The sequence below is a fragment of the Streptopelia decaocto genome (assembly GCF_964273445.1).
Source record: "Streptopelia decaocto genome assembly, chromosome: 16".
Taxonomy (NCBI): domain Eukaryota; kingdom Metazoa; phylum Chordata; class Aves; order Columbiformes; family Columbidae; genus Streptopelia; species Streptopelia decaocto.
In genome coordinates, this window is record NC_138671.1 from 895,370 (window position 1) to 922,404 (window position 27,035).

At 54.4% G+C, this 27,035-nt stretch overlaps 1 protein-coding gene across 3 annotated transcripts in view; it reads left to right on the plus strand.

Moving 5' to 3' along the window:
- RPTOR (regulatory associated protein of MTOR complex 1) overlaps positions 1-27,035 on the plus strand; it is a 91,806-nt gene that overhangs the window by 42,056 nt on the left and 22,715 nt on the right. For all 3 annotated transcript variants that reach the window (XM_082066828.1, XM_082066829.1, XM_082066830.1), the window contains 13 exons: positions 1,231-1,314; positions 2,621-2,731; positions 5,738-5,812; positions 6,309-6,374; positions 6,942-7,133; positions 7,921-8,061; positions 9,917-10,034; positions 11,107-11,247; positions 11,668-11,826; positions 17,309-17,427; positions 20,916-21,019; positions 21,951-22,131; positions 23,471-23,581. In XM_082066828.1, coding sequence (XP_081922954.1) covers positions 1,231-1,314; positions 2,621-2,731; positions 5,738-5,812; positions 6,309-6,374; positions 6,942-7,133; positions 7,921-8,061; positions 9,917-10,034; positions 11,107-11,247; positions 11,668-11,826; positions 17,309-17,427; positions 20,916-21,019; positions 21,951-22,131; positions 23,471-23,581 — 1,602 coding nt within the window. The remainder of the gene's footprint in view (positions 1-1,230; positions 1,315-2,620; positions 2,732-5,737; positions 5,813-6,308; positions 6,375-6,941; positions 7,134-7,920; positions 8,062-9,916; positions 10,035-11,106; positions 11,248-11,667; positions 11,827-17,308; positions 17,428-20,915; positions 21,020-21,950; positions 22,132-23,470; positions 23,582-27,035) is intronic.

Below are 27,035 nucleotides of genomic sequence, written 5' to 3' on the forward strand. Positions count from 1 at the left end.
CGTGCGTTTCTCCCAGCTCCGACGGGCCGTGTGGCTGTGGCCGTGTTCCCTGCGTCGGGGGTGCCAGCGCTGTGCCCTGTGCCGTGTGTGCGGCCCCACGCGCTGTCCCCTCCCGCTGTCTCTCTGCTCTAATCCCCACCAGCTGCCCCTGCTGTTCCCGCGCTGGGCGGCTCGGAAGCACACTGCTAATCGTGCCAAGTTCTGGAGTCGGTTTCTGGAACAGGCTGGTGCCAACTGGGGCAGGATGACCAAAATCCTTTCTCTTGTGACGCCTCCTGAGCTCTGGTGTTCGGGGTGAAGCGATTAGAGGAGTTCACACGTGCTCCTGTCTTTGTCAGCTGGACTTTCTCTGCACAGCCTTAGTGTCTAGGATCCGTTGTCCATCGTAGGAGACACGAGCCAAGTAATTTATTCTTCAATATTAAACATGAAAAATAATTTAATTTGAATATGCAGTGTAGAAGAACACTGAGGAGGGGATGGAATTGCAGAGCTAAATCAACGAGTCTCCTTCCTGCAGACCCGGGCTGAGGGATGTTACTCAATTTAAAGTGAGGATTAAACGTTGCATTTCAATATCTTACATCTGTTAAGGAGATTAAGAACTGAAAGTCTGTCTGTTAATATTTCACACCAGGGTAGGTATAAGCCAGTAAACTACCACCTCATTATCGTTGTCAGACTCTGTTTTAATGAGATTTTTATTAACGACTAATGTGACCTTTTGCTTCCCTCTTAAGTCTCTTACATCGATTTGCCAAGGAAAGCAAAGCCTCTTTTTGTGCTTCTGAGCTGTTTTGAGGAACGGGAGGCTGGGCCTTTTCCTCCCCGCGAGTCGCTCCTGCCGCCCCCATCACGTTCCTGCTGCGCCGGGGAGGGCGGCCGGTGCCGCGGGGATGCGTGCGACGGATCGCGGGGATGCGTGCGACGGATCGCGGGGATGTGTGCGACGGATCCGCGGGGCAGAGCCGCGCTGCACAGGAGCGGCAGTGAGGACAAGGGCAGCGATGCCGGGACGGGGATGGCCGTGTTCCGAGGGGAACGCGTGTGCTCCGGGAGGGCAGAACTGGGCCTGAAGGTTTTCAGCAGTCAGCGTTTGTTTTCCTGCTTTATCGTTCGGACCGTCAGTTTGCTCAAAGTCACGTAACAACGCCGAGTGCTCTCGCGTTTGCTCCGCGGCCGCGGGGATTTGGGCTGGTTTAGGACTGACCGCTGCTCTCTCCTCCGCAGGTGCTGCTGAGCCAGGTCCATCGGCTGCGAGCTCTGGATCTGCTGGGGAGGTTTCTGGACCTGGGGCCCTGGGCGGTGAGCTTGGTGCGTGGATGCTGCTCATCGTCTTGGAAAAGCGCCATTGCTCTCACTATGGGCGATAAATACAAATGGTGATTTATGGCAGGACGATGTTCCACAGATTTGACAAACGACCAGCATTTTGTGTGCTCATGTGTGTGAAATGGAGCAAGCGTCCCTAAAAGAAAAGTTGTTTGTATTAATCAAAAAGGCCGAATAGCTGTTTGTTTGCATTACAGCAAAGAGGAGTTCCTTGAGAATAGTGTAAAATACAGTAAGGGACAAAACCGGAGGAAATATCTGGGACAGATACCAAGGTTTGTCATGTAAGATAAATAACAGAAAAATCGCACACGTATTTGCCCTCTGCTCTTTCAGATTAGTGGCTGCACCATCTTCTCTTCATCTATTTGCTCTCTAGATTTTATAAGCTCTTCTGAGAAGGCAGCAGCTGCCTTCTGCGTTTCAGACAGTGCTAGTGCAGCGCGGATGATAAATACCGATTAAACAGAGGAGTGGTTTAAACTGCTCTCACACATGGAGCTGTTTGTTGATAAAAGTGGTGAAGATGAACCCCCAGCTGGTCGTGGAATAGCTCTGTGATGGGACTTCTTAGTGGTTTTCGTTACGTTCCTTCTCCATCTCAGCCAAGTCTCTCCCGCACAGCGCCAGGGCCCCGCGGCCCCGCCGGGAGGAGCGACGTGTGCGTTACAGGGACTCGGAGCCCCTTCCGTGGGGTCCGAGCGCACAGCAGCTCGGCCGCCGCCCCCCGGCGCTGGCCGGTTCGTGCTGTAGAAGCCCCTCGGCCGTGTCACGGGGACGCTGGGCCACTGCCAGCTCCTGGGGGGGGGTCACCTGTACGTCCCCCGGTCCGTGTCCCTTCCGCTGTGCTGTGGGAAGGAACCTGCAATCGCGGGGGCCTCTCCGAGGCTCCCGTGTCCCTGCCCTGCTGCGAGCGCAGAGGGACCCCACGGGAGCCTTGGGGAAGAGCCGCTGCCAGGTGAGAGGCCCGTTTAGTTTCCAGGGGGAAGGCTGTAATTATTGAGCTTTTGCAATATGTTTACCTGTGAGAGCAAATGGCCCCGTCTGAGGAGAGCGCAGCGGATCGTGAAGCGTAAAATAGCACAGGCTGTGACGAGCAGCAACTTCTGCCAGATTAACTCTGAGTCTCCGTGGACCAAATGAGTCTGAAAATATCTGGTGACATCCAAGATTAAAATGAGCAATAGACAAATGCACAGAGATCCCCTCTTCACTAGAAATGTATGGAGCTGTTTCCTGCCCGGTTTGCTGTGCGTGGTTGCTCAGCCGGTTGCTCTTCCCTCCCCAGGCGCTCTCCGTCGGCATCTTCCCCTACGTGCTGAAGCTGCTTCAGAGTTCAGCTCGCGAGCTGAGGCCGCTCCTTGTCTTCATCTGGGCCAAAATTCTGGCGGTGGACAGCGTGAGTACTCATCAGCTTGGCTGCTGCATTGGGTTTTCAACAAGGTGCCTTTTTTATCCCCCACCCGTTTGCTTTATCCAGTTGCTTTAGAACTGAGACCTTCTCCTGAGGTACTTCAAAAAGATGCTGTGTTGTCTGTTCACGACCCGCGCTGTCGGTTCTCAGAACGGGCTCTGGGGACTCTCCAGACGTGGAATTTTTCTAGAAATCAAGCAAAAGTCATTTTTGGTGAGCTGAACTCCCAGGTCCTGCTCCAGGTCCAGCGCACGTGCTCACGCGTCGATTGTTGCCATGGGAGTGTTGAACCCCCAGAAGAGAAGCTGCTCCCCTTGTGGGTCCATGATTCTGGTCTTCTCTACAATATTTGGGCACCTTTTGGGATAAGTTTTAAAAACGAAGGCCTGATTTTTAAACCAGAGCTCTAGTTTGTAGGTTTTTCAATAAATAATTAAGCGAATAAGTAGTTGTAGATAAATGTATATAGTCATATATATGACTCGGTGTTTTGTGGGTGCAATTAGTTGAGAAACGTAAAATTATTAGGAGTAGTGCACACAGTTAATTGCAGACATGATTATAAGCTGATACAAAATGGTCTGAGCTGCTTGTAGAAGTTGGTTCTTGCCAATTTGAGGGTTCATTTTTGTTATATCTCTTCCATTTCGGTATGAAAAATAATATTGGATTTGTTGGAATTTTTCTTCACTGTTGATCTAGCATTGTCAGGTTTAGTTTTATAAATATATTTTCATTAATATCCTAAGAGGATTTTGGAAAGCAAAGAAAATGAAAACTGTTCATCTTGGAGCGGCTCAGGCAGAGGCTGTTCGGGTGCGTTCCTGGCTGGCGCCTCAGCCCCGGGCGCTGGGGCGGTGACGGACCCTCCCGCGGTGACGGACCCTCCCGCGCTGGCCGTGCCGCCGGAGCCCGTCCTGCTCCCCCTGCTCCGCGGGGCTGCCACGCTGCTCGGGCTTTGTCAGAACAGCTACAGGTTGTGTTAACAGCACTACGGAAACATCGCACTCCGACAGAATTGTGTGTGTCCTCAATCAACACTGGAATGTTGAGATTAATCTGCTCTAGCTCCATGTCTGATCAGGTGGGGTTTGTAGGATATTCACGAGGCCTTTGGCCAGCTCTGCCTGGAGCCCGCTGGAGTATTTCTAGCCAGGGCTGGATCGGTTGCCCACTGTAGGTGTCTGGCAGGTATAGGATGTGTAGGAGCAGCCTGTGTTACGTGCTGCTGCGCAGACGTGGCTGCGTAACCTGCAACACGGCTGAGGCCGAGAATTCTCCACATGCCACATTTATGATGTTTGGTAAACAGCACCTTCTAAATCTCACATACTTGGATTTGAATTCCTGTAATCAGGAATGTAAGCAGGGCCAAAAATCCTGCACATTGACCAGTACTGTGCGTGTGAATGCTACAACGCTTCTGTTCCTTTGGGGTGACATCAACAGTATTCCTGCTTTCCAGATGTGTCCCTTGTTAGCAGGGGTGTGAGCACCGTTCCTCCTGCTCTGGTCAGTGCAGATGTTGGGTGTTCCTGAGGATGCTGGTGAAGGGGGCGCAGGCTGGCGGAGCAGCGCGGGGACCCCGACCCGCGGCAGAGCTGCAGGGAGCCGGGAACCGGGGTGGGTTAAGGGACCATCACCCAGCATGGAGGTTGTGTTGAGAGACAGGATCTGTGCTCCGGGCCCTCCCCAGCGCTGGGAACTTGGTACTTGATGTGAGTTCTGAGCTGCCACACCAGCCTGCAGCTCCTTTGGTCCTGTTGTGTTGTTACGCACCAGTGTGCTCCCGGAGGCGACGCTGGCGCTGTGCTGGTGCTGTGCTGGCGCTGTGCTGGTGCTGTGCTGGTGCTGTTCCCTCCCTGCAGCGCGGGTGCTGGGGCAGCGCGGTGCGCGCAGCGTGGCCCTGGCAGCAGAGCGGGTTTGGGGGAGCAGAGCGGGTCGGGAGGGAGCGGAATGGATCCACGCTGCAGCTCGGGGTGGGACGCCCGGCTGGGTGCGGTTCACACAGGTCGGGAAAGCCTCTTGTAGCTGCAGCCTGGCACCCATCCAGCCCTTCCCTCTGCTCCTGGGGCTCCAGCGTCTTCACTCCCTTCAGCAATGAAATATTCTCTTGCATCTCTGTCTTGCCAGCCCCTCTCAACAATCAGTTCCCTCCTTCACCTTCTATGCCTGATAAAAAGTACATGATCCTGTCTCTGGTGTGAAGCGTGAAATAGAACTACAGGGACAGGGAAGCAGATTGCCAAGGCGCTATTTCCTCCCTTAAATGTTCACTTTTGTAGTAGGTATTCTTTTGGTTTGACCCTAATGTGTCAACCTGAAGCTGGAGCTGGTGTGTTAGTGCAAATGTGCTGCTTGCCATGTACTCGCTGCTGATCCTGCCCCAGGGATCTCCTTACGGGCTTTTAAAGCCGGGGGAGTTGCTTGTGCAGCAGGAGATGATGTTACTGCTGTAGAGACCTAATGCACATTAGCACCTGACCAAATAATACAGCAACTAGTCTTGTTTACGTAGATGGCTTGAAATCTTCTTGTTGAAATCCAGTCCTAGGCAGGGGTTGGACAGAACGTGAAGAATGAATGTATGAAGAATGAATATATGAGGAATGAATAACTCCTCCTTGCAGATTCCTGGCAATGGTGCGGGTCCCTGGTTTTGCCTTCGGTGGCTTTTAAGTGGTGGTGAAGGTTTATTGTGAGACAGAGACGTCCGGTTTAACTCTTCTCCTGAGCAGGGGGTCCCATTTTGGCTCCCTGTCTTTGGTGGGGTGGTGGGGGCTCCTTGGTCCCATTTTGGTCCCTGTCTCTGTGCTGGGCTCCTGCTGGCGGGTCCCTGGTGGAGCCTCACGCGTTGTTTGGCTTCTCAAATGAAAACGGGATTTGAGAAAAATTATGAAGACGTGAAATATTAATGCATGATTAGAGGAAAAGATGGTTTTGTGTTATTGTGCTCACTGTGTTTTGATCTGTCTCTGTCTCGTTTTCCAGTCATGCCAGGCTGATCTTGTGAAGGACAATGGTCACAAGTATTTCCTCTCCGTTTTGGCAGATCCCTATATGCCGGTAAGGACGAGTCATCTTTATTCAGACTCTTGTAGCGTTTGCTCAGCGTGTCTTGGCTGACCGGGGGTGTTGAGATGCAGTTGGTGCTAACGGGACCGTCCCAGGTCCCCCCAGCGCTCCCCGCCGTGAGCTGGGTCACAGGGCAGCCAGAGCGCCCGTGGGTTTGCAGACTCGTTGAGAGCCAGGGAAGCGCAGGTTGCTGGGTGGGGGCGATGGGAGGGGGCCAGGGCAGAGTCCCCTCTGCAGACCAGGGGCTCGTGTCCCTCCGCAGCGCAGCGCCAGAGCTGGGCTGCGGGATCCTCACAGCCTGTGACCTGTCTCAGGTGAACCAGCAACAGGGCTGGGTGACGAGAAAATTCTGCCCTTCTTTTCCCTCTCTTGTTCATTTAATGTGATACAAACTGCACTTAGAATAATCTCACGTTTCAGAAAGCATGAGATATAGCTGTTCTCTGACCTGTTTTCTAGATAACAATTAGTTGTGTCTTGTTTTAAGGCTGAACACAGGACAATGACGGCTTTCATCCTGGCTGTAATTGTTAACAACTACAACACTGGGCAGGTGAGTCCCAGCACCTTTTCTTCTCTCCTTCTCTCTGCGTCGTGCGGTCGCTGTGCTGGGGGCGCCCTGGCTCGTGTTAAGCACAGCCCTGGACTGGGAAACCGAAGCGGAGGATCGCTGTGCGTTATTCTTGTGTGGATTAGAGCAGAATGGAGCTGGAGCTGTGCCAGGTGCTGCGCAGCCGCCCTGGGCAGCACTGACGGGCGGGAGGAGCCGCTGCCCAGGACCGGCCTGGAGACTGCACGGCTGCGATCGGGTTCTTGGGAGGGCTTGTGGAACGAGCCATGAACCTTGGGGCTCTGACGGCGGGTGTTGCCAATGAACAAAACCAGGCTTTTTACCTCACAGGAACCATTTCCAATGCTCAGCTATTTAACTAGCTGTGGCAGCGTGTAGTTGACCTTCCCTTCATGCTGCTTCCAAATGGCATTTTGTACCGAAGTCAGTATATAACCACTGAATAATTATTTTCTCTTGATTTCCTGTCTATTTCAGAAATAATCTTCTCTTTCGATGATGAGCTGGGAAGCTGTCATCCAAATTAAATGGCATCGATTTGTGTTTTAGGAAGCCTGCCTTCAAGGAAACCTGATTGCCATTTGCCTGGAGCAGCTGAACGATCCGCATCCTCTCCTGCGTCAGTGGGTGGCCATTTGCTTGGGGCGGATTTGGCAGAACTTTGACTCAGCCAGGTGGTGCGGGGTGAGGGACAGCGCTCACGAGAAGCTCTACAGCCTCCTCTCGGATCCCATCCCAGAGGTAAAACCCAGCGCTTGAAGTGAACGCCGGTTGAATGGTCAGGTTTCTGGCAGAGGGCTGCAGAAACACTCACAAAGCCAGGGCCTTCAGGAGCTTTACAGCCGTGTCTGGTTCAAAGTCAGGCTGAGCTGGGACAGCCTGGAAGCCCTGGAATTGTGGCGCTGGAGTCAGGAAACTCTGTGGGTTTTGCTTACTGACACGGCAGAAGCTTGTTATAAATGTGGCCCCAAAACTCACTGCGTGTTGCAAAAAAACTGTAGTCTTTTTGTCCAAGGATGAAAACTGTTCCCCTCCCGGTACTTGTGTCAGATCACCCGGGCAGATCCCTCTGTTCTGTTTGGGACCTGGCAGAGCTCCCCCTGGTTGGAGCTGCTGTCTGTCCTCGTCTTGTCTCCGCCGTCCCCCCGGTCCGTGAGCGCGTCGCTGAGGGCAGCGGTGCCGCACGCTGGTTGCAGACGTGCACAGCCCAGCAGGAGCTCCCGGCCTGCCTTATTCCTCTTCATTAATATTCTGGGCAACATCAACTGGAAAAATCACCCGTGGGAAGATCACCAAGTATTCTAGGAAATTAAATATACTCCTGTCTATGTGCATACTTAGAAGTCAGTGCCTTGCTGAATCTGTTTTGGTTTTTACTCTCCATGGGCTTTCATTTAGCCCTCACTATTTACCTCACACACTAACCCAGGCTTCCAGATGTGCCATTTGTGGGCAATAAAACAATCCCACTGGCAAACTTCGGGCTGGAAACGAGAGGAAAGTAATAAAGGCTGTTTGTGTCTCGCAGGTTCGCTGTGCTGCGGTCTTTGCTCTGGGAACATTTGTGGGCAACTCAGCTGAGCGGACCGACCACTCCACCACCATCGACCACAACGTGGCCATGATGCTGGCGCAGCTCATCAACGACGGCAGCCCCATGGTGCGCAAGGTACGGCCGGGACCGCGCTGGCGAGCTCTGTTCTAACAGACCTTGCGGAGAACTCCACTCATCCACAGCAGCTGCCCCATGCTGGAGTCGTGCAGCCCCAGGTCCTGCTGGGGGCACCGTGCACGTGGGGGCACGGTGCACGTGGGGGCACCGTGCACGTGTGGGGACAGCGGCACAAACGGCGCCGGCCGGGGCTGAGCTGGGGACGCTGCTTTAGCCACTTGTGCTGTTTCAATACACGTGTTCCAACATTTCATTTACTCTGCAATACAAGGAGCCTGTTGACAGGAATTACACAGTGTTGCGTGTCATCGCGTCCAGGTGTTGGCAAGATTGTTGTTCAGATCCAAATGTTTCAGCTGTTTAACACTGGACCTCTGATTTAGCTTGTGTATTCCACTAAGCAAATGTCTGAAATAGGAGTAACAATCTCAGGATTTTGTGGGAATTTTTATACCCTGGGGTGGGTTTTTTGTTGTTGGTTTGTTGGTTTTTTTTAATGTAAAGAGCGTGTAAAGGCAGGGCTAAGGAAGGGCAGCAGTTACACTGGAGTCCTCTTCAGGTGCACAAACCACCGAGGGTTCTTGCTGGGCTGCTCTTCCACTGATGTTGTTGTTTATTGTTCTGATTGCAGAATTTGACATGACAGGATCTCGGTTTTAAATGCGGCAGCAACGTGCTGCCGGAGATGCGGAGTGTGGCAGCCCTGGGGAGCAGGAGCAGGAGGAGAGGGAGCAAGTGCTGTGCGGGGAACTCGAGAGCTCTGCTGCTTTTAGAAACCACAAGGATGGAGGACAGGCAAAGTAATTCTTCAGGTTTTGGAGAATTACAGTTTCTGGTGTGCCATTGTACATCGGTGGTGCATTGAGTAGTTTTTGACATTCTGGATTGTTCTTGGTGGGTGGACTTAGGTGTCCTAATGCCTGTGTTTACTCAGCTGGAACATCAATACCCTGGCAGTTGTCACCAGCATTGTGAGGATTAATTTTTGTTGTCTCGCTCCAGCATTTCATCAGTTTAATTCAGGAGAGAAACACATGTCATACTGTATGCTCTTTGAGATTCATAAATGTCTCTTTTGGAGATCAGCCCCCTGAACAGCGCGCAGCAGCGGGAGCCAGCGCTCCCCCTCTCCCGTTTGCTGGTTCCAAGAGCTCCAGCAGGCGGAACCGAACGGGGGGGCCGAGTTCCCCCACCCCACCCCGCTGATTCAGCTTCACCTTCCCCACACTCCCCAGCCCCCCCGGTGACCGGGGCTCCCAGCTGCAGCTGCGAGGGTGGCCGGAGCGCTGGTCCGCGCGGGTGGGCGGCTCGGTTCTCAGAGCAGAGCGCGCGTTCAGCGCAGGACCCAGGCAGCGGGGACGTCCGTGGCAGAGCTGAGCCGTGTCCCCAGGGGCCTCTTGTTGGGTTCCGTCCCTGTCAGCCCGGAGCAGCTGCAGGACAAGAGCTTTGGCCACGAGCGTCCGCGAGCAGCGCGGAGCGGGGCTGTGCGGGGGCGAGGACACCGGCGCTGGGCACAGCTGGTGGCCGCGGGGACACGTGTCCCACAGGCCGGGCTGCGCGCAGAGCCGAAGGAGCCGGGGCTGCTCGCCGGTTCGGTGCCGTCTGCCACACCGCGCCGGTTTGGCAATGCTGGGCAGAGCAGTGGCAGCCGGGCAGGGATGGGGACTTGTGAAGAGTTAGATTTGAAGCAGACTGCTCAGGCTTTCCGCAGTTCACCCCGGAGAAGTGAAGGAAAAATGATTGGTCTGGGTGGCCACCCAGTCATATAACAATAATGACCCTGTTGTCCTGTGTTTCCCTTTGATCTCTTGTTTCTGACCATGAAATGCTGTTTCTTGTGCTGTTTCCGCAGGAGCTGGTGGTGGCTCTGAGTCACCTGGTGGTTCAGTACGAGAGCAATTTCTGCACCGTCGCCTTGCAGTTCATGGAAGAAGAGAAGAATTACCCGCTCCCTTCCCCAGCTGCCACAGGTGGGTGATGGTGTCTGCGTGGGCAGGAGATGTACGGCCTGAGAGCGCTTGGAACTTGTGTTTGAGGAGTTGGCCCAACGCAATGAAATTCTTGCCGGTGGTGATTTATCAAACAGCACCGTGGCTACAAGGCCGGGTGACGTATGGAGCTCTAATGCCTGTTCAGCACTATAATATATTGCACTGGAGAAACGCGTCCTGCCGAGCCCCGGCCTGGAACAGCCGTAACTCCCCGGCAAGCTGTAGAGAATGGTCACCCTGCCAAATCCAAGGGATTCCCATCAGATCCACACTGCAGTACGTTCATCGCGCAGTACACAGGCTTACCAGCCTTTGTTTTTCCCCTAAAATGATACGTGAAGCCTCAGTGCTGCGTTACCTGCTGCGGGGCCTCAGCGCGCAGCGGTGAACCAGCCCCGCTCTGCTGCCCAGCAGCACCGGACGAGCAGCCGTGGAGAACCCGATGCTCCGTGTAGCCGTCCCATCCCTTTTGTTGTGTCTGTTGCTCTATGTGAGGAATGAAAAGTCCTGGTGAAATTGTTGCTAACCTCACGTTTTCTTTAGATGTTAAGTACGTTGGAAACCTTGAAGGATAATGGGACTGTTGCAATGGAAACGTGGAGACAACAGCATGTGCTGTCTCTGCAATGAGTGGTTTCATCCCTCTATTGTCTGAATAACTAAATCATATTGGAAAACAAGTTTATCTGCATTTGTCCTTTGTGCTGCAGGAAATAAATATTACCTGCAGTTTATATAGTGCTTTATCCAAAAGAGTCCTGAAGTATTTATAAGTAGGATGCACTGGATGCATTGGCCTCACCACCATAACGCAGCCACCTCTGCGGTGGAGTGAAGCAGCTGTTGTGAAGCTGGGACATGGGACGTGGCCCTGTCCGCGCTGGTGATGTGCACAGGGGGTCGTGTCAGACCTCATTCTGGTTTAGCCTAAGGGGCAATGACTGAATTCTGGTCATGTTGGCAGTATTTTAGTTAGAGATTTGCTGGGAAATAACCAGAAGGCCACGATCGCTTTGGTTACATCTCTAATTGCTAAACTGTGTGTCCACAGAGGGTGGCAGTTTGACACCGGTGCGAGACGGTCCGTGCACACCGCGGCTGCGCTCCGTCAGCTCCTACGGGAACATCCGCGCCGTCACCACAGCCAGGAACCTCAACAAGTCCCTGCAGAACCTCAGCCTGAACGAGGAATGTAAGAGACTGCACAATTCTGTGATTTCTCTTGCAGGCTGGGAAATGCGACGTGCTGGACACCGGGAGCTGAAACCGCCACTTCAGCCCCGCTCGTCCAGCTCCCAGCTCCAAGTGCTTACATGAGAAGCCCCTCATAATTAGTTTCCATTTTCTGGCCGTTACTATTGATTTTTCTGAGTGTTTGGGGACCAAAAAGGTGCCTTCCAACTTCCTGACATACACAGATTTTTAACTGGATCATTTCTGACCTCTTGACGCTTACGCTGTATTTAAACATTCGGTGTTTAAGAGGGGACGTTGTGGGTTTGCCAGCACCGTCACGGAGCGTTGCAGGGTTCAGAAAAGGGCTGCGGTGCCTGGGTGAAAATGGTTCTCTCACCAGCTGTTGTTTGAGCGCCTGCCCCTTTTCCTTTGGCAGCCGGCAGCTCCGTGGCGTTTTCTCCGGGGAACCTCAGCACGAGCAGCAGCGCCAGCAGCACCCTGGGCAGCCCCGAGAACGAGGAGTACATCCTGTCCTTCGAGACCATCGACAAGATGAGGCGAGTCAGCTCGTACTCTTCTCTGAACTCGCTGATAGGTGAGCAAAGACTCTCTTACCCTGCCTTCGCTGTCCCCGTTCTCACACGCCTGCACCAGCTTTTGTGGGAGGTCTGGATCTTAGCTCCTGCTGGATCTCAGTGCAGCCAAGCTGCCCGTCCCGCTGGCAATGCTGCTGGCGCGCCTGGTTGGGCTCCGTGGAGCACAGTCCCCCCTGCTCCATGGGGACTGGGGGAGCGCTGGACGCCTCACTGCGACGGGCAGCGGTCCCGTAGGAATGTGAGCACAAAAACGTAGCGCATGCAGGAGTTTCCCATCCGCTGCAGTTCCGTTGGCTGGAGGGTGGCAGCGAGGACTCACCCGCACCAGCGCCTTCCCCTGCTTGTTTCTCATGCGCTTGTGTTTCTGTACAGCACAACCACTTCATAGTGTTACTCAGCCAAGCAAGCCTTCCCTAGCTCATTTCTTACACAGGTTTATATGTACGTTGTTAAAATAGGACATAAGAAATCCCAAGCTGTGTCTTAAAAGCAAAAAGGCCGAGTATTTCACAGAACCGTGCTCCTGTGCAGGGGTGCCAGGGCTGATCCCGGCGCCTCCAGCCCCCGCTCCGGTGTCTCCCCGCAGCGGCAGGAGCGGCACGGACTCCGACACCTCCCACACTCCCGTTCCTGCCTGGCTCTCTGGGTGATGCCCAGAACTCCGCAGGGCGAAGTGCTGGAGCCCAGGAGGAAAGGCAGTTTAACTTGTATTTATGCAGCACATGACTCATTTGTGTGTAATGGATTATTTGCATTTCTTTTATAGAGCAAAACTGGAATGTTTATACTGAGCTGGTTCAAGTCAGTTGTTTCTCAAGTAGTTTTCTCAGTCACGTCCAATTGCTGCAATAGCATTGCTTTGAATTAGCAGCGGTTTTTCAAACAGTCGAGGCCATTGGGGCGGTGGCGCAGACAGGCAGAGGGACACGGCTCCTTGCAGGGGGGCAGCGCGTGGCGCAGAAATGCTGCGGGAAGGCTCTGGATTGTCTTTGTGATCACTGAATGTGCCTGCATGCTTCTGGCCTCCAAAAGTCAGTGCCAAAAGAGCGGTGTAACTGTCCCCGGGGTGACAGGCCTGTCCTGGCTGAGCAAGCGCTGTGCTCTGCCCTGTGTTTGGTGGGAGAGGTGACGGTGACTGGGCTTTCCTGGGCTGCTGTGTTCTGGGGTGGTAACTCCTGAGCCCCTGTGGCAGTTTAAAACCGCGTCTTCATTAGAAACTTTATCAGTTCATTTGCTTTGGATTGTAGATAATGAAATTGGCTCTTGTAAAGCATGCCAGGAATGTTAGGCAGTCTCTCTCCATTTTGAGCTAGAACTCGAGTTCCCCTCGTTTCCCTGGTGCCCGGTGGTGCGTGTGGCGGCTGCTGTGTGTCCCACCAGAGCTCCACCGCACAGGTGAACGATCTGCAGATGAGCGAGGGAGACCTGCAGAACAGAACGAGCAGTTCTCCAGAGCCGCCCTCATTCCTATTCAGTCGGAAGAGCTCATATCCAGCTGGAAACGACCGAGCTTATAGAAGTGTTTAAAATTCATAACTCACACAGAATCCCATTACCTCCAGCGTTTGCCTGCTCAAAGCCGGGCTTTTCTCATTCCTGCTGAAGGATTGCGTCCCGCAGCCTGCTCTCTGCGCTCCCCAAGGAAAGGTTCCACTGCGCCGGCAGCGCAGCCGCTCACGTTAACCCCTTTCCTTCAGGTGCTGCTGTGCACCCACCTCCGGCTGTAAACGGGCGAGGGGAGGCACCCGGGAGCCCACCCGGGTCACAGACGTGTCCACGAAGAAGCGTTTTGCTCTGCTCTCTCTTTCGGAAGAATTAACGGTGGTTTGGCTCTGCAGGAATGACGCTGCCAAGTATTTGAGACAGGCAGAGCTGTAAAAAAGCTGCTTTGGGCACACGGGTAGGCTGTAACAAAGCAGAAATCTGGTCTGTAATAACACGAGTAGAAATTGGCAAGCGCAGTTTAATTCCGTGTTCTGTACTCTGCACTCCCTGGGTTGATTCGCTGATGTTCAGGGCTTTCTTCCTCTCTTGCAATTTCAGGAACATGGTGCTAGAGGGATTATTCTGGATCAGTCCATCCACTTCACTGACATTCGGCATCCTACAACGTATTTCTTCCCACAGACAGGAGGAAACCTCTCCAGTCCTGTGCCATTTTACAGCCAGCTCCTCGGCCAGCGCCCGGTGCCCCCACGCAGTGCCCTCCCCAAATGCTTTTTCCACACAACTCGGCATTCATCTTGGTGGCCGGGAAATGTTTGGTTTAGTTTAGTTTTAAGGTAGGAAAAGGGAAAGAATGAAGATGGGGGGTTGCGTACCTTGAGGCTGATTATTCATATCCAAACGGCATGATTCAAGTCTTTGTCCTACAGAGAGCATCAGTGGCGAGATTATGTTAAGGAATGATTAAAGAAGGAGGAAAAAAAATGTTGGAGTGCTGAAATGCTGGAGAACAGTTCTGCAGCAGGAGAGCCCGGGCAGAAAACTGTTCTCCATGTCAGAGGGTCCGTCCTAAGAGCGGCCTTGAAGTGACCCGGCAGGGGCTGCTGCAGCGAGGAGAGCGGAGATGACAGGGAACCGCAGCAAGTGAGAGTGAGTGCTGGGACGCTAAGCAGTGTATTTAGATGCGCAGGCACAATGAGGAGTAACAAATCAACCAGCAGGATTTATAAATAGTAACTTGCACATTAGCAAAATACAGGGATGCGAGTGGTTTTTGGAACGGCAGCTCGGCGCAGGGGCTGCCCCGGGCCAGGGCACCTGCTCTCGGGGAACAGACTCTCCCAATGAGCTGCTTCTGGTTCCTGTTGGAACATGAAGCAGCTCCAGCTTTGCTGTGTGAGCGGCCGCCAGGGCTGGGAGCGTGCGGAGCCCTTTGTGCGGCCCCGCGCACAGACCGGCCCGCGCGCCGCAGGGCTGGGCAGGAGACACCCGCTCGCTGTCTTGGAGCAGACACGCTGCCGTCTGCGTTTGTCGTGTCGGGTTCAGAGAGCACTCGGGCTTTCAGCTGTTCCTTCATCCCAGTGGCTCTGCCAGTACCTCCTGTGTCACTCGTGGGAAGAGGAGATGCTTGCAGGACACAGTGACAAAGCAGGTGGGAGCAGTGCTGATGGGCAGCGGGTGCCGCGTCCCGGGCGCCGCTGGGTCTGCTCCAGCGCGGCGCTCCGTGCGCCGCTCCCCCGGGTGGGACGGGGGCAGCGCCAGCTCGTGTTCTGCTGCTCCGCTGGCTGAGAGCGGCCGGAACCTTCTTCTGGAGCCCCAGGCTGGACATCCCAGCAGGGACTGTTCCGGGGCAGAGGGAATCCCGTCAGAGCTGGCAAAGCACAAACAATAAGTGAAAACACCAGCATGCATTTTTGCAGCCGCCGTGGTTCTGCCGCTGCTGTGGTCGGTGAGCTGGGTGCACGGCCCTTCCCGCGGGTCCCGGCGGCTCCGTTGAGCTGGGACTTGCACGTATGCAAAGAAAATCAAAGCCATCAGTAGAGGCAGGCAATTCATTTTTGACATTCTTAGCGGAGAGGAGTCATTTTGTAAACGTAAATCTATACTGCAAGGTCCATTTAACTGGCTTTGAATCAGTCTGACTAATTACAGAGCTGTCTGCTTAGATTAACACCCCGTCCCCGTTGCTCGGCTCTTTGTTTGCATCTCGTGGATAGTTCTTGCATTTTATTCCGTGACATGAAATGGAGCTGCCGCTCCTCCTGCCGCGTGTGCTGCCTCCGTTGTGCCGGTGCCCCGGGCTCCGGTGCCACCGGGAGCGCGTTGGTGTGCCCGCCAGGAGCCGGTGCCGCGAGGAACACGGCGCTGGGGGATGCAGGAGGAAGGACCCACTCCGAGCCCAAGATGCCTTTGTAGAGATTCCCGCTGTTCTTTTCAAAGGCTGCATGAGGAATTGCACTGGCACGCTTCTGGTTTAAACTTGGGTTGGTTTTTTTTCATGAAGCTTAGGTGTATAAAAAGCGTTGTTGGGTTCTTCTTCGTGGCTGCATCATGAGCGAGGTGGTTATCAGAGACGCTGGAGAAACTGATGGCTGGCCTTTCGCTCTGCCTTCCCCTTTCCTTTTACTGTCTTTCGAGGGCTTCAAAAGCAATGGAGTGGTTCCAATTCTGTGTGAGCGCTGCTCAGGAGCGGAGCTGGACGGAGCCCGGGCCGCGGCCCCCCCTGCCCCAGCCCCCGCGCGTCCGGTTCCTCTCGCAGCTCGTAGCACTTTGTCTCTCCCTCTCTTGCTCTTTCTCCTTCCTCCTCTCCTTTCTCTTTCTCTGGGAATAAAAGCTTCCAGCATAACACGGCGATTGCAGAAACAAAGCCTGGAGACGGACAGCATCGTGGCGCCAGCCCGGCCGGCTGGGGCAGAGACTGGCTGTGCTGTGTGCACGTGCTCTTGATCCAAACATGGATATGAGAAGCTCTGCAGAGGACAGTGGCTGTGCCGGCGGTGACCACGGGCCAACCCTGGGCTCGGATCCGCGGCATCGGGCTCGGTTCTCTCCCCAGTCCCCCGTGTCCCACGCTCGGGACCCCGAGTGCTGCGCATTTGTGTCGCGTTTGGTGACCAGGGAGCCCTTTCCCCCTAACGCAGCCCTTCAGATCCAGGGGCCTCCAGAAGCACAAAAGGAAATGCAGGAACAGCTTGATCTGTCATTTGCCATTGATTGTGACTCATCCAAAATCCCTATTTTAGTGTCTTTTTTTGTTGGTGCAGCCACTTGATCTGTCCAAGCGGCTCAGCTCCAGGTGAGGCGTCAGGACCGTCAGACGTGCTGAGCGCTGGGAGAACAAATAACAAAGATTGGCCTGAAAGCAGCACAATAAACCGTTCACAGAATTTTGTCGGTTGTTGCAAATGCTCGTTCATTTGATTTGTGCTTTGGATCTGTCCGTCCCTTCTGCTGAAACACCAAACGGAAGGCGTTAAATAACAAACTGGCAATTGAGAAACTGATACGAATGTCAATAGGAAGTGCTGAGGTGGACTTGCTGCTCCTCAACGGTGCAGGTCCTAAAGCTTCAGTTTTAATATTACACGTTTGGTAAAGCTGTAGAAAATGTAAAGTCCTGGCCATTCAAGCTAAGTATTAATACTTAAAACAGCAATAAAAATAACCATAAAAATATAAGCTAGTAGCTGGTTTTATAGTGTTTTAGCCCAGGAACTGCACAGACACTGTTATCTGCCCTTCCAGATGATGTGCTTCAGGAGCCCAGAAGACCAGCACTTGACTGGAGTTATATAGGCAGCCTTTAATTTCTTTCTCATTGTCCCACTTTCATTTTTCGAGCACTTGCAGGGTTCACAAAGACAACCTGGAGACACAATGCCCACACAGGGCGTTCTTGAGCTCTTCTCTTGTTGTTCCCTTCGATGTCATTGCGGCGTTTGGAGTTCTGCTGAGTGTTCTCACATAAGATCACAGCGTCTGAGGGATCGTCATGTGCTGCAGGGCTGGCTTTTCTTTTGCTTTTTCTTATTTTAGGTGTGAGTTTCAACAGTGTTTATACCCAAATTTGGAGGGTGCTCCTACACCTCGCTGCCGACCCCTACCCGGATGTCTCGGACCTGGCTATGAAAGTCCTCAACAGTATTGCCTACAAGGTACGTCCCTCTGGGGTCATCTGTGTCCCCGAGGCTTTTCTGTGTTGATTCCTTCGTGCTTGGGCAGAGCGTGGGTAGACTGAACTGGATAGATCCATTGCCGGGCTCTGGTAAGTGGTCCAAATTCAAACTGGATCTATTGCAGCAGGAGCTTTTAACGTTTCAAAATGATAAACACTCATGGGAACTCAAATAAAGAAATGGGGGAGGGCCTGGGGTTGTTGTAGGATATGAATTAGGCACAGACCTTGGACCTTAGGTCTTATTTAGAAGTCCCTGGGAGAAACCTTAAAGATACTTCATTAAATTATCCGTTTGCAAACCGATTTAGATAATGCAAGCGGGACTGGCCTGCAGACTGAAGCCACAACGGCTCTCCAACCCAGGTGAACTAGTACATGTGAGTCAGCATGCAGCCCCGGCACCCAGGCCCCGCAGCACCATCTCATCCCATCGCATCCCGGCGCCGCGGCTGCGTCACCGCTGGGGCCGCGTCGCCCGGCAGCCGGAGCACCCTCACCTGCCCCAGCACCAGGACCCAGGCATCCCCTGTCCCTGCCGGGAGCCGCGGGCACCTTCCCCCCCGCTTCTGGTTGCTCCGCATCAAGCCCATGAGCCATCGCAATGCCAGGCGGCCTCTCTTACTGGTCATTGCCGGGGAATAATCCTGAATCTTCACACTCAGGCTTCTCAGCGCAGGTTGCAGTAAGAGATGCCAGCATTGTGCACCACCATCTTAATGCCTTAGAGATCTCTTGCTTTTCAATCCGATTTTCGGTTGAGAAAATGGTTGCCTATTTGAACTCTCCTGTCTGTGTTGAGTGTGCGTGTCAGTGAGTGGCAAATTGGAGGCTGGGACAGAGAATCCTTGTGACAGCGGGAGCAATGGGGTCAGCCTTCCCTCATGATTAAGCTGTACAACAAATTGCTGTCAGGCTGGAGACGCCAAACTGAGGTGAAAAGAAGAGGTGACAGCTTTCCCTCTCTGCTCTCCACGCACCAAACTATTTCAGTTTTTGCTTTGGAAGGCTCTTTGCAAAATGGAACGATCCTCCTACCATGAGATTAAAGGGGGCGCAATTGTGATTGTTGTGTTGTGATATCTGTAGTGAACGTTGTGACTCGTTTGGTGTAAATTCTGTGTTGATTCTGAGTTTGGACCCCGATGTCGCGGTGCTGAGCGGAGTCCAAAGCGCAGGGCTGGGCGTCCCGCTCTGCCCGGCCTTGCCGCGGCAATGGCTCTGCAGACGGGCTCGCAAAATCACAAAAAAACATTCTCATTTTAAAAGATTTTTATCTGGGGATGCTTCAGTGAACAAAGCTTATTGGTTCTTCTTTGCCTTGACCACAGGATCCATAAGGAAGGTATTTAAAAGTGCAGTTTGTCCGGTAGCTTGGGCAGCTGCGCATACAGCGGGTTCAGGGCCGTGGGCTTCGCTTTGGCCAGTGGCACCTGGCTTAGGTGGCTTCTAAACGGGCTGTTTGTGTTAAACAAACCCCCTGCTGTGAACAGCCCCCAAAATGGAGGGAAGGCTTCACATGCTGGGTTACGATCTGCCCGTTGTTCGTTTCATTAGGGACGGAGCTCCCACCGGGGGCCGTGCTGCCGGGGTTTACAGCCCGGGCTCAAGTCTCTGCTGCCGGGGGCTCAGGCGCATTGTAGGAGTTGTCTGATGAGCAATGCAAATCGGTAACAATCACATCTCTGCTAATGGTGTCTGAGGCCTTTCCTGGTGCTGGTGACGCTTTGCCGGGTGTGAGAGGAGCAGCCCGGGTGCTGCCCAGGGGCCCTTTGGCCTCCCAAGTACCCGCAAACAGCGCAGCTTCCGTTTTGTTATTTGAATTTTACCATTGAAGAAAAACCAAAGTTCATTTTCTTGCTTAAACAAAAATACAGCTTCAGGTGAAGTAAAGCGCTTTGGTATTCTGGAGTTTGATCCTTTTGTTCTAATGAATACAAAATTCAGGGAACATGAGGCTTCATTTTGGAACTTGGACATGGGAGGGTCTCTTGTATTGACACAAGCGAACAAGCTGCTGCGGTTTGTACGACGGTGCCTGTTCCTGTTGGGCTCCTGGGCTGAGAGGCCTGGCCAGATGAACCCCGGGCTCGTTGTGCGGTGGTGGCGGCCACCGTGGCCTTCGGGAGCCCGGCGTCCCGTCCCTGGCTCCGCGTGCTCCTGCCCACGGTTGCAGCGGGGCTGTCAGTCGCGCTGCTCGGCTGCCCTGGCGCTCGGAGCCGAGTGCTTGAACCCCCGTGGTCAGACCCGGGCCAGGCCTGGGCTGCCGTGGCGGTGCCAACGTTCCGTGTACGAGTCTGCATTTGGGAAATAGTTACTTGCAAGGCGCTGCGTGCATTCAAATGAGACCGGGCCTGTTCAGGTTTCTTACCGGAGCCATGAATATAGATCTGGTCTGTAAATAGGGTGATGTCTTTGCGAGCAGCCGGTGAGTAGGTTGCACAGACGTGCAGGCTTCCTGCATGGGAAATACGCCGGTTTGTTTTATTCCGTGGGCTGGTGAGACGTTGCTGGTCTGGCGCAGATTGCAGCTGGGTTGTAATTTGTATTTATGGTGCAGATCGGAATGGTGCAGCTCTCATTCCCAGCCTCATCTCATTAAAAGTCCAAAACATGCTTTTTGCCGGTAAGCAATGTTGGCCTTTTAAGACTTTTTGAAAGCGCTTTTCATTAAGGAAGGTTTGCTTCCTGCCAGGTTGCTTCGTCCAGCCGTTTTTAATGGCAGGTTGAGGCCGGATTATCCCAGGAGTTGTTCCCCACATCACTCCTCAGTACAGGCTTTTCCCTGCACGAGCAAGTAATTCCGACACTGTGCTCTTGGCTTTTTAACCTGGAGTCAATTTGCAAAATTATGAGTTACCGTCTCCCCTCCTGAAAAGAGGCGACTTGAGGGGCAGAGCAGCAAACCCTGCCCCACGGGGCCCCAGCAGAACCCTGCCCCACGGGGCCCAGCAGAGCCCTGCCCCACGGAGCCCAGCAGAGCCCTGCCCCACGGGGCCCAGCAGAACCCTGCCCCACGGGGTCCAGCAGAACCCTGCCCCACGGGGCCCAGCAGAGCCCTGCCCCACGGGGCCCAGCAGAGCCCTGCCCCACGGAGCCCAGCAGAGCCCTGCCCCACGGGGCCCAGCAGAGCCCTGCCCCACGGAGCCCAGCAGAGCTCTGCCCCACGGCACCGTGCTCACTGCGCTCAGAACACACAGGGCAAAGGCTCCGGGCAGCCAGAGCCTCTGAGTACCCAAAGGGCACTTTCCGGTGAGTGTTTGCTGACTGAAAAAGTAGCAAAATCATCTTTTGTGTTGGGAGCTACACAGGGGCTTTTTTTCATACACATTTTTAAACACCCACACACACTAACAGAGCGCTTAAGCTCATTTAACCCCAGGTGTGGGTTTGTATTAGATAATAACCAGCGGCGGCTGGTGCGTCGCGCTCTTCGCTGTTCAGGACTCCGCTGTGTTTTCTCTCCAGGCCACGGTGAACGCTCGTCCCCAGCGCATCCTCGACACGTCCTCGCTGACCCAGTCGGCCCCCGCCAGCCCCACCAACAAGGGCATGCACATCCACCAAGTCGGGTGAGCTCCGGCGCTGCCGGCCCCTCTGCCTGGCGCTGGGGCTCCCGCTCCCCGGCGCCTGCACCGGCGGCTGAACGCGCCGCCGTCTCGGTAGCTCCGCGGTGTAGCTCTGGTGGGGCGTTCGGAAGCAAAAGCTCTGGGGAAAGGTCTGGAGATTGTTCCTGTGATTCTTCTGAGGACAAAGAGTCACAAGCCACACTAATTATCTAAAGATGAGTTGAAAGGCAGAGCTCCGTGTTGCTGCTGTACGGATGCTCTGTGTGCTGTGCAGATTGCCGGGTCAAGTCTGGTCTGCGGTTCAGCTGCTAGAAGCCAGAAGCCAGGGTTACCTGGTGACCCACGAGCGATGCCTGAACTGCAGGGAAGTTGAGATAACGGTGTGGGCGAAGCTAGGAGTTGAAAATTGGATCATTTCCCAAAACCTGCTCTCCAAGAGCAAACACCACACGGATCCAGCGGTCCCGTCATCAGTGTGCACCAGTAAAGGGTCAGAGCTGGAGCGGAGGGCCCGGAACTGCACAGTGATGCTGTTTTAATGTTTTCCGATAGTATAATGTAACTGTGCAATTAGATAAACCTCAGTATAGATGTAAATGAAAATGCTTTTGTGTGGGCTGGCGGGACTTGCCGTCCCCGTTGAAACGCCGTGGCTGGTCCGTGTGCCGCAGGTCGGACACCGTCACCTGTGGCCGTGGGTCTCTTGGACATGCGGGTTCTCAAAATGTGAGTTTTCTTATCCTGGATCTGGAGTTGGCGCAGTCAGGGGTCACTCTCTTGGGGCTTTGTGCATCTTTTGGAGGGATGGGCGATTGTATTCGTTTGTTTTAGCAGAGGAAGCACAGCAGTGAAATGTAAATGTTATAAGAAATTCACGTGCGAGAGCCTCATCTCCAGCGACACCTAAATCCTTCCCCTCTTTTCCGATCTCCAGAGGGTCCCCTCCAACCACCAGTACGAGCAGCTCCAGCCTGACGAACGACGTGAGCAAGCAGGCGGTGGGCCGGGACGTGGCGGCGCGGGCGGCCAACGCGGGCGGCGCGGCCGTCCAGTACACCCCCCACTCCCACCAGTTCCCCAGGACCAGGAAGATGTTTGACAAAGGGCCAGAACAGGTAACGAGACTTGCCCTTCGGATCTGACTGGGGTTTGCTACACATTCTGTTCTGTGCGGTTTATTTCTGCGTTCTCTCTGGTTTGCTTCTGGCTGCTGTTAACTCCACATTGGCTTCCTCTAGCTGGTAAAATTAAAAATTGATTAATTTTTTTCTTCAGGATAAATGTTGTTTTATAGCTTTGGATGGGGCATTTTTCACTTCTGCTACTAAGAAGTGTTTAATCAGAGTTGGTTGTTCATCCTTTCATAAACATTTGTCTGCCTGAGTGATAACGCGGAGTCAGATCCGTGACCCTCAGGTGCTTTTTCTCCACCCTCAGCAGAGCAGGGACCGAGGGGGAAAAGGGGCAGATTCCTCTTCTTTTAACCTACAAACCGGCATTTTGCTCGAGAGGCTGGTAGGTGCCTCTGCGCCAGAATATTCACCGTTCCGGCAGCCCGTACCCGCTCCCGCCGTCCCCTCTGCGCTGCGCACACGGGGACGCGAGCCCGGGCTGTTCCCGGGGAGACCGGAGCTCGTTGTGGGTCTCGCTGCTGGCAGCACGTTCATCAGTTAAGGGCTGGAGGACCCTGGAGGAGCAGCAGTGACTCCTCTTTCCAGCGTGAAGCCAACAAAAGATTTGCGTACATTTTAGCATTCTGAAGCCAGTCACCAGATACCGGGCGTTTTCCATTTGCAGAAGCGTGAGGGGCCAGTGTGGGGCCGGGGGAGCAGCGGGGCAGGGCTGACACGCACGGGGGCTCCTGCATGTCACTGCAGATGAGTCACAGCGGGTTACAAAGAAAATAACCAAACCACAACAGCCAAAGTGTTGAAGCCGTAGCGGGAACACCCGCACTTCTCGTGGGGACGGCAGCACCGGCCTGGGTCACGTTTCTGAAAAAGCAGAGCAAACTGGTTGAATGGAGCAGTCTGCCCGTTTTCTTTCTGGACGTCCTGAGCCTCGTCACAGATGCCCCATCCACGCTGCCCCTGGTGCGGAGCTGCGTCCGGCCACGCCTTGTGCTCAGTCATCTGCGCTGCTCCGCCGTTTCTCCTGCCAGGAGCCCGGGAGACCATGAGGAGACTCATCCCGGGACTGACGCTTCAGCCCTGACTCAGGCACCGCGCGGTGGTGTCTGCGCTGTGCCCGTGGGGCAATCTGCGCATTTCAAATGAGTCGATGCAAGGACAGTGATCTTAAAGCTGGATGTAAAGGTTTCACATCCCGGGCACTGTGATTGAGCTTTTCTGTGCCCGGGGATGTGCTGAAGGCAATCTGGTATTTCTGTGTTTGCACCTTGTCCGTGTGAATGGGAGGGGACGTGAGTTAACATCCTCTTCTCTTTCTGGACAGACCGCGGACGACGCCGACGATGCCGTTGGACACAAGAGTTTCATTTCGGCCACAGTGCAGACGGGGTTCTGTGAATGGAGCGCCAAGTATTTTGCTCAGCCGGTCATGAAGGTAACACGTGGGTGTCTCTGCGTGCTCTCCAGTCGGGTGCTGCAGCTCCTGACACGCGCCGGTGCCCGAGCGCAGCCCCTGCCTTGCCCTGCTCTTTTTCCTTCAGTCGGGGAAGGGAAACGAATGGAGTTGTTTCCATCATGCTGCTCTGGGGAGCTGCACAACCGCTGCGCTTGTGAAGTCAGGAGGAGGAAAAACAGGCAGAGCAGGAGAGTTGGTGACAGTGGAGTGTCACTAGGGAAAGAGCCCAGAGCAACAGCCCTGCACCCATGGGGCGTGATCGAGAAACACTGTGAAAATGAGGAGAGGTCTGGAGTTGATCTGGACCCGCCAGTTTTGCACGTTTGCAGGTTGCATTGCAGGGTTGTTTCGTTGTAAATGTTGTGCTTGTCTGTAAATGGCACCAGGCTGGGAGCGAGGATGGAGCCCGCTTGGCTCTGTGCTCCAGCGTGGGCCGCGCTGCGTGTTCGGGCACCCCGTGTAGGCACCTTTAACTGGAACGGGAACAGGCGGCAGTGACTGAACGCCCGCACGGGCGCCTGGGGAACCTTTGAAGGCATCGTCGTTGGTTTTTAAAGTTTAGGAAGCAGGAGTTCTATTATGGCGAAGAAGGAGGGTGGTAATGGTGGATCTCCACTGGGATGGCTTTAGCAGTGAGTGTGTTCTGGTAACTCCGTTGGCTTGATGTGAAGCGAGAGCCAGACTAGAGCCTTGTTCTAGGAAAAACCAAGGCAGAGCTCTCCGGAGATGGGCAGATTCGCAGTGGCTGGAAGCAGAAACTCTTCAGTTCCCAGAATCTTTTAGCCAAAGATCAGGTTTCAGTTTTGAGTATGAAATAAAAACAAGCAGTAAATCTCACCTTATTATAAGCAAACACGAAAAGGCACCTTGGGAGTCAGGCAGCCAAACCGTAACAGAACTTTCAGCTTCATTTCTTGGCAGTGTTGCGATTTCTGTGAATAATAACGCAGTCTGTATTAATGCCATTGCCCGACCAGTGAAGAAATTGTGCGTTTTATCTGCTGTCTCGTCCAAAAGTTGCCGCTGAACCGTCCGTCACCTCTCCTTCCGGTCCTAACGCCCGTTGAACTGTTGGGTGGTGAGGTGAGGTAGTTGTCCCCACGTTTAAGGACATCACAGAAACTGTTCCATGGCCCGTTCTGTGCAGCTTTGGTTCCCACAGAGAATCCAGAGGTGAAGCCATTGCTGACACCTCCTCAGCTGCGGTGACATTCACTTTCCTCCGTGTCATTAGCAGAATAACTCATTAGGATGGGCATTGGGCCTGTGGGGCTTGGTTGCTTGCTCAAGCTTTAAACCAGGCTTTTCTCGCACCAAGATGAGTTTTGGTGTCTTGATTCAAGTGCAGAAGCGAGTACAACAGGAGGAGCAGGGTGCTGTTCCCTCTCTTAGTTCTTATTAAAAACATTTGTCTGCTTTCTAAGGAAAGCTGCTCCGGGGAAGAGGGGTGTCTTTATTAATAAAATAAATCACAGTAGACAGCCGGGCGAAGGCAGTTCCGGGGGTGGATGGGGAGATCTGGAGGGGGTGTTCGGTACTTCATGTGCATAAACCAGAGAAAATGACTGAAGGGGAGGAAAGAAAAAATGTGGAGCATTCCCGTACTAATCCATAGAGACCAGGGAGGGGGAGTCATGGAAACTGGGGCTCCCCTGCACCGCCGTGAGCCCCAGGGTGGGGGCATCTCATGGTGAGGATGGAGCTGCTGCAGCCCCACGGACACCGCGTGTGCAGCCCCACAGACCCCGCGTGTGCAGCCCCACGGACACCGCGTGTGCAGCCCCACAGACCCCGCGTGTGCAGCCCCACGGACACCGCGTGTGCAGCCCCACAGACCCCGCGTGTGCAGCCCCACGGACACCGCGTGTGCAGCCCCACAGACCCCGCGTGTGCAGCCCCACGGACACCGCGTGTGCAGCCCCACGGACACCGCGTGTGCAGCCCCCACGGACACCGCGTGTGCAGCCCCCACGGACCCCGCGTGTGCAGCCCCACGGACCCCGCGTGTGCAGGAACCATCTGCAGCCCCACAGACACCGTGTGTGCAGCCCCACAGACACCGCGTGTGCAGGACCCGTCCGCAGCGCCCCCAGGCACAGCTGCTGGCGGCGTGTGACCACCTGTGACACCCGTGGTGCTTTTCGTAGTGTCCTGAGTGTTCTTGTTTGGAAATACTCACTGGCTGGGCTCAAGTTTCCTGAGCACAGACTGTCCTCAACAGCAGCGTTTCAGGTAAAAATTGAGCAAAGCAAAACTGTGTTTTGTACTAAAACGAGGAAGAGAATTGATTTCCCCATTATGTCTGTACAGCAGCTTGAAAAGGCCACGTAGAGGGTTTCTGCAGAAAACCGTGCACGCCGTGCTGCGCCGGCAGGAATCTGCGTGTGGGTGGTGAGCGCGGAGGTGCGTGTGCCGGCCGGGCTCTGCCGTCGCTCGGTCGCTGTTGTGTAACCGGGCAGGACTGGCCGTGCAGGACCCGCGTGCTGGCTGAGCCGCTGCAGGATCCTGGAGCCGCTGCTCCGCACAGCGAGGAGCAGGCGGCCCTGCCTGGGGAGCTGCAGCCTCGCGGAGCCGGCACGGAGTAGAGTCTGCTGAGAACAGGGGGAAAAGATGACATTGATGTTTAATTCCAATACTTCATTTGGAGATGCTGCCCACCATCATAAACAGGGAAAGACAAGACAACTGTTCCTGTAATGAATAAACATAAAATGACTGTGAGTGCATCTTAGTCATATTTAATTTATGAATTTAGCTTTGCTTCACAGACCATGCTCTGAGAATGCTTTCACTGGGAAGATTGAGGGATTAATTTCCAGCGTAAATCACTGGCTCAGTTTCAAGCCATCATACCAAATGTGATTTATTGATTATCTAATCAAATGAACAGAGGAAAAAACCACCGCGTTGTGAATTCTCACTCTGCCAGGAAAAACAGATACCTGCCCCAGCTCTGAGCTCCCAAACGTCCTTTCCTCTTCCTGCGAGCTCTGGTGGCCAACGGCTGCAGCGGGAGCTGCGCTGGGTGCTGGAACCCGTCCCCGCTGCCCGGGAGCAGCGCGGGCTCTGCCCGGGAGCAGCGCGGGCTGTGCCGGGGAGCAGCGCAGGCTCTGCCCGGGAGCAGCGCGGGCGCTGCCGGGGCTGGCGGGACGCGCCGGGGCTGCGCAGCGGCCTGGACGGTGAGAGTTACAGCGGAAAGCCCTTCCTGGTGAGCCGCTGCCTTTGGTTCAGCGCCGCTCGGCGCAGCCGGCAGTGCCGGTGGGGCCGCGACGCCCCGCGATGGCTGCGCTGGCCGTCACCAGGGGACACTGGGCTCTGCGACTGCAGCGCTCTGCTTTCTTGTCAAAACCCGGCCTGTTTAGACAAAGTACACTGATTGCCTGTGTCATACCTAACTAGTGCAGAGCATCTCTGCTAGGTTACAGTTATTTGC